This window comes from Balaenoptera musculus, chromosome X (assembly GCF_009873245.2).
Source record: "Balaenoptera musculus isolate JJ_BM4_2016_0621 chromosome X, mBalMus1.pri.v3, whole genome shotgun sequence".
NCBI lineage: Eukaryota > Metazoa > Chordata > Mammalia > Artiodactyla > Balaenopteridae > Balaenoptera > Balaenoptera musculus.
In genome coordinates, this window is record NC_045806.1 from 65,388,005 (window position 1) to 65,395,268 (window position 7,264).

Sequence of the window (7,264 nt, forward strand, 5' to 3'; positions counted from 1 at the left end):
TCACGTCAGGACACAGTGAGAAAACTGCCATCCATAACCAGGAAGCAGGTCTTCATCAGACACCAAAAATGCTGGTGCCTTGATCTTGGATTTCCCAGCCTTCAGAACTGTGAGAAATAAATTTCTGTTGTTTATAAGCCACCCATCTGTGGTATTTTGTTACAGCAGCCTGGACAGACTGACACTATGGAGCCATACTCATTTAATGTTTTTCAATGTTTAAACTACAAGACAAACAAGATTTCTTTCAGTTGCACCCATTGTTAAACTTTCAAGTGGACAAAATTGTTAATATTGGAAGATACCTCTATAATGTTGGCTTCTCCATTTTCAGCAGTTTCACTGTTGTATTCTTCTTTAACAACTTCTTTCTTGGTTTCAGCTATGGCTTTGGCACTTGCATCTGTGTTTTTTTCCATCATATCATTTTTTGTCTTCATTTTCTGTCCAGCAACACAGAACAATAAAAAAATAAATACACAATTTAACTAGTGTGTTGATTAAATAGCCCGTTATTTTACCAGCTGTTGTAATAATTTACGGAAAAGCTTTAAAATATCCATATAAACTTAATATCAACAAAATTATCACTTGACACTTTCAGTGTCATTATAAACCTGAAATGGTATTAAAATGAATAATATTCCTGATATAAATCAAAGAAAGTTTCTTTTAGGTGAGAAACAACAAGTTAGAATGCTGACCAGTGGCTACTCAGGGCCAATTGCTACCATCAGGTTACACTTTGATAAATTGACTTTCTTTGACTAGAGGGGACCAGTTTATCCCTGTCATGTTTAATAATTAGCAACAGGGTTTTTGACTGCAGAGCCTCCATTGGTAATAATTAAGAGAAATACTATGTTAGAGAGAGCAGCAATTTAGATATATTTGAAAGAGGTCACCTGGGGACATTAGTGATTCAATATTTGGGTCTACAAGTTTCTGAATGACTTGAATCATAATTTCTTTACCAAGAAAGCTCTTTGGCTAAGTGTGTATGTAGTAGAAAGAGCACTGGGTTCAGGGGCCAGCTAACATGTGTTTTAAATCTGGATCTGTTTCTTACTTGATGTGATCTTGAGCAAAAGCAGAAATCTCTTTGTGTTTATTTCTTCATATGTAAAAGAGAGTAATACCACCTACCTACAGGGATGTAATAAGGAACAAATGATAAAATATATGTGAAATTACTTTAGAAACTGTAAAATGCAATATAGATATGTTTTATTCTTTTAATACATGAGAAACTGAGAGCCAAGGAGGGTAAAGTGTTTTAAAGTCCATGATTATATATTATCTGTTTTATTCTATCACTGTCTTTTATTTTGAAAGGAAATAAACTATGTTTACTATTTTAACAACTTATAAATTGAGTACTTAATTTTATAAATAGTGACAAGGAAATGCAAAATAGAGAAAAACCAAAAAGAACCTTTCTCTTCAGTTGTCACTTACTATGATTACTAAACCTATGGCCATAGTTTTAGCAATATCTTTTAATGAAGTATTTCAAAGCATTTTATGAATACAACTGTAAGTTAGTTTCTTCAACCACAAAATGATGGGGTTAGATGATCTCTAACGTTCCTCCTAGCTTTAACATTTTATGATGTTAAGAATTCAACTTATCCTTAAAACATCAATCATACCTCAATAAACCAGTTCTAAAAAAGAAATACAGTCATATTATATTCACACATATTTACACATAAATAAATAAATATAAATATAGGGGAAAAAGTGAACTTAATATTGAGGCTATTTCTAATGTCTTTAACCACAACATTAAAGCACAGAAGCCTATATGAGATCAACTGTGTGTATTTGAAAATAATGTATGTGAAAGCACTTTGCAAACTGTAAAGTATTATCAAATGTTAGTTACTATTATTATCACAAAGCATTACTTTGGTTACTAGAGTTTACACCTTTTGTTTCCCCAGGAGTACTGGCATTATGACTATATGACGTCAAAAGCACGTATGTTTTATGGGTCTAGCCAACTAAAATTTTGTTTTGTCTCTTCCTAATGAAAATGCCGAAACACAGCAGAAAACCACAGAACACAAACAAATATTTCTGACTCAAAGGGCTGACATGTACCATATGGTATAATGTATAATGTAATATATCACTAACTGAAAAGAAAATAAAGCAAAATGATCAACTGTATGCCTTTCCAAAAAACGATTTCTGAAGAAAAGCAAGTTTCTCTCAACATTGCATGCTGAATATTTACCCTTGGAGTTGATGTTCTTTTGGACTTCAACTCTGGTGTAATGGGCACAGGCAACTGGGAGTAAAGAAGGAAGAAATCATAATTGAAGACAGATCACTAACAATGAAATTCAGCCTCGTAATTAAAATAAATGGGTATAGTTCAAACTGAACACTAAGATAAAAACATTTCCTTGGTGAGAAAGTTTTTCTTAAAACATCAAAAACAAATCTTGTATTAAATAACTATTATTGTCTAGGATTCTCTGAATATTAAAATTACATTTTACAATACATGGGCAGCTTTTTAAAAAGACTACTTACAGCAGACAGTCTGGCTGATCTTCTCTTTGGCTATAAGTTAAAAATAATTATCAGTTAACTGAATTATGGATACACAAAACTAGAAATATTTATATTGTGGTGAAAATATTTAGTGTACCACTACGTATATATTGTCATTAAGAAGAATTGTGTACTTGATTAAAAAATATCATAGTAAAAATATAAGTTTTGATTTTTCCCTCCTCTGGACCCTTCATACAGCTAAGGAAAAAAGAATCCCAAATTAAATTTCAATTGCTAGGCTAAATGAACACAAATGGCTAGTAACAAGGAGTATATTTAGAAATGAAAATACAGCCCCTTCTTGCAAACTGACAAAGCAATTCTTTGGCTTAAAAGGAAGAAGCTCTCTCCAGATCTTAAGCACAAGGTCCTAAGTTCCATGGAGTTTGGAGTTTTCAATACCTACTATATTTCTGAGAGAGCTCACTGGCATACCATATTGGTACGCATATGGTACAAATATACTAACCAGCATTTAGTTTTTAGCTGCTTATGTGTCAAGTTTATAAACCAAGTGAATTTTTTCAGATTCTAAAACTAAAGAAACTCACCTCCTGCCTCATATCACCTTGACCTTCAACCTATACAGGGGAGAAAACCACACAGAAATAAGGTCATCGATATAAACATATACTGATAGATCCGAAAATATTGCCTATAGATTGCAATTGCAATATAACAGCTTGACTTTTTCTTGGATTCCTGCTCAAGTAGCCACGTGTTAGTGCCTAGTAGCATGCTGTCTACTAAAGCGCAAATGTGCACCAAGATGCAAATGAATTCCCAAGACGTAAGTTTATACAACTGATAGTCAATTTCATCCTTTTGTGTAAATTGCATCTCCTAAAAACAAACCTTTTTAATTTTAAAATCCACCTGTTGTAGCCAGGGTTAAAGCCAAAAAGTGTGGGGGCGGGCAGAATGAAGGCGGAGCTTCATGCAATCTCCCTGTCTGTTTAGCTTTATGCTCGAGATGCAATTGTACTTATCTGATCCTCTCTTCTAAATGGACTATTCTCCCCTCCAAGTTGTGCATACAACAACTACAACCCCCACAATGCCCTGGTGTGTGGGGACCCTCTTTGTTACAACGTCAATGCGTTATTCTGAGAAGCCGGCTGCGGATTTTAAAACTTCCCGCCACTACCTGCTACAAGGTTGCTGTCAGCTCTGTAAAATAGCAAGACCCATTGCACAAGCCTAGAAAAGCGCAGCGGCGGGAATCTCAGGCAGGGGGATGTTGATTAGAAACCATTGCTTTCCGTATCTGAGCAGTCCTTTAGCCTGGGAATTATCGAGCTATTGCACGAGTCATACATCGCCAGAGCACCGGGGAATTTCAGTCTTATTCCTATGTTCTAAAAATATGGAAGGCGGACGAATAGATAGGAATAGTACCAAAACAATCATAACGCCTTACTTAGCACAGTGTTTTACAATTTTATCAAGCAACGAAACAGCGATCGATTTCACTTCTAAGGGAACTCCCTCCCCCCCCCAAAAAAAAAACAAACCAACACCGAGCGTGAATTTATTTCCCGTCCAAGAGAGAAACCACGATCTTTTAAGTGAGGGTTTGCAGGAGACTTGTAGCCCTTGAATAGCTCATATCAATTCTGCGCGTCTAAAGTGAACAAATCCATGCTACCCTAACATCAGCAATAGTTTATCTGACCCATTTCTCTTATCATCCTTCCACCTTTAGACAGTGAGTGAGCTTGGAGAGTCCCAGATCTCTCAGCTCCAAAGTTGCTAATTACAGCTGTGAATCTCTCCCTTCTCTAGGACAGTTTGAAGTCTGCGCCGCCTAATGGCACAGGATTACCATTGCATAGCCATCTGGCATGACAAGAAGCGGAGGAGGGAAAAAAAGGAAAAAGAAAACGGGAAGAACAAAGGCAAATACGGGAGAAAGCCATGGCTTTCGTTCCCCCAAACTGGACGGTTCCCGGAGAAAAGCTGCAGGCTGAGGAGGAAACTAGTGCCTGGAAGTGTGGTTGGGAGAAGTCTTCTCCAATAGGGTAAGCAGAGGAAGGGGGGGTGGGGTAGGAAGCGACAGCACAGCGCTATGGCTGTTTGTAATTCAGCATGGAGACACCTCTCAAGTGATTCTTACCCTTAAACAAAACAAGCCAAAAGTGAACTACTAGTTGCGTGAGAGACCATCCTCAACCTTACACCAACCGATATTTGCCCTTCCCTCCCCTTCCATTCAACACATCACAAAATCGAACTAGAAGCCAAAATGCTTTAAAAAAAAAAACTCTGCCGATTAGGAAATATGTATTTCAGTCGCTAATCCCCCTTCTGTCTTCCTATTTCACTTACCTTTCTTTTGGGCATTGTTGCAGCTCTCTAGAGGAGATCTTAACAGCAGGAAAAAAGCCGAAAGCAGTCTCTACCCGACCGCTCAGAGAGCAACTGAGTTTTCAATGAATGAACTAATTGCAGCACGACCTGTGCTCGCCTCCAAAAAAAAAAAAATCCCTCGTTATTGGCAACATTAAACGCACCAGACGCAACCGAACTACGTGAACGGTTAGCAGGAGTGGGACCCAAATTGGAGTGACAGGCTGTCAGGCCAATAAGGGGAGGTGACCAGCCCAGGGGGCGTGGCCCACGGACTTGCCTGAAGCCCTCGTACTCTGCCAGCTCCGACCGCTGGTGGGGTAGAGGAGACCCCAGACTTCGTGGATGCAAAGTGCTGAAGCATAAAACCGGCGGGAAAGCTGGAATTGTCTTGATCGTTTTTTGTTGTTGTTTTTGTTTTTTTCCTTTTATGTAGTAATGACAGGCGAAAGTCATTGCACTTGCTTTCTCCACGGTCTCTAAAAGCCCCACTTTACTTCCTGGAGACAAAGTGCTTTAGGGACATTATTGAGCCTAGGCTCCAGTCTTTCCATTCTACCTTTGGCAGAATGATGTAGATGAACTGAGAGGAGCACTCATTCAGAAAGTAGAAAAGAGTGGAGCTGTTTCTCAGGTTGTGGGAACTTTCCGCCAAAGCAGAATTGTAGTCCTGGCAGGATCAGGGTGCCAAACGGCGCGTCTCCCGCCAATGGAGAGCAACAAACTGGGAGCTGTAAAAGCAGGAGGAACCTGAAGGTGGGGACATTTGATAGATACCATTATCCCACTTGGTGGGAGTCCACCAGGAATTCAATGGGACCCCGCGTGAGGTTTGTAATAACAGAGGTCTATCCCGAGGAAAAGTGCTGATACAAGGATTATGAATCCAAAGGTGGCATTTAGTGAAGGGACTCGGGAAGGTGCCATACATGAAAGTGTTTAGGACTCAAGAGCCTGGACTCGGATAAAGCAATTAAAGCACTCACCTCTGGTGCAAATTTAAGTATGTGCCCCAAACTCAGGAGATTAGGATGAGGCAATTGAGGTGCATCATGCAAGTGCAGGGCAAGATCTTGATTTTATTTAAAATTGATAGTTTGTTCATCATGGACTTTTTTTGCATTAGTTAGGTCTTTAAAATAGTGCTTTAAAAACTTATCTTCATTATCGAGTTTTGGGGTGCCTCTTATAATTTGTGCCTAAGGAGAGTGCCCCCTAATGTCACCCTAGTCCTAGCCATCATTAGGTAGCTTTCTACTCTAAAAGAGGCTTCTATCTGCGTTCCCAAGTTAGTTTCTGAGACCTAAAGTTTGTGAGAGTGGGGGTGGGGATTGGTGAATGAGGTACTTGTGGATACTTATGCGTAAAAATGTAGGATCCTGAAGCACCTTTTCCCAATGCCTTACTTTGGTTTTTGTAACAGCTAATTGGGTTTAAACTTGTTTCAACCACAGACGAAATCCCTATGCTGGAAGGTTAATCAAAAAAAGGAAATTAACCCTTTGAACAGTTACTTAAAGGAATAAATCCATTTGTGTTCATGTGGATTAAAAAATTGCAATCATCAGTTTTAAAAATATTCATAGCTGCTTTAGAATACCAAACCATCCCTTCAAACTAAAATACAGCCTAACAGAAGAACCCATCATTTTTACCTTTACCCATTCTTCCCCAGCACCTACAGTGTGGAATTAAACAGATCAGGTAGTAAAGACTGTTTTCAGCTCAATTTCCCTCCTCCAACCTCATATTACATTCTGATTCAAGTAGGTAAATCAGAAAGACATTTAAATTGCTTCCTTTCCCCACAGTTATTGGGATCATCCCTAGATTCTCTAGATGCCTCTTTAACTCTTATGGTGAAGGCATTACTGAGTGAGCCTAGATGTGTTTCAATCATTTTATTTTCCAAGAGTTAGAAAGTAAACATAAAATTTGGGTTCAATATAAGGATTGCTTCATAAGGATAAGGAGAAACATGAAGAGAATGAAAAATGTGTCAACACTGGAACACACTCAACAAATTCGTATTTAGCATTATTTTGTGAGTTGGATTTTGATTTTATAGACTAGCCTATGAAACTGCAAAACGCTGTGGTATGCAAAGTTGCATTACATGGTTTCTGCCCTTAAGAACTTTTATAATTGTGTAGGATAAAGCAAGCAGATGCAAACATTTATAAATCAAGGTTGCTTGTATCATGTGAGTGGTACAATCTAAGTTCAATAATAAAACAGATGGGAACTATGGTTTAAGACTGAGATCACTGGAGAAGGTTTTTGTTGAGGAGGTAGTATTTGACTTGGCTCTGAACCGTTGGATAGACTATTATAGCAAATGCAGAGG

General features: G+C 38.2%; 1 protein-coding gene across 1 annotated transcript; it reads right to left on the minus strand.

Moving 5' to 3' along the window:
* Positions 1-263: 263 nt before the first annotated feature.
* On the minus strand, positions 264-5,029 carry HMGN5 (high mobility group nucleosome binding domain 5). Its single transcript, XM_036839288.1, has 5 exons — positions 4,897-5,029; positions 3,120-3,149; positions 2,545-2,574; positions 2,243-2,296; positions 264-443 (listed from the first exon to the last, which is right to left on the minus strand). Exons 1-5 carry the CDS (start codon positions 4,909-4,911, stop codon positions 264-266), a joined length of 309 nt encoding a protein of 102 aa, XP_036695183.1. The 5' UTR covers positions 4,912-5,029.
* Between the last annotated feature and the right edge of the window lie 2,235 nt (positions 5,030-7,264).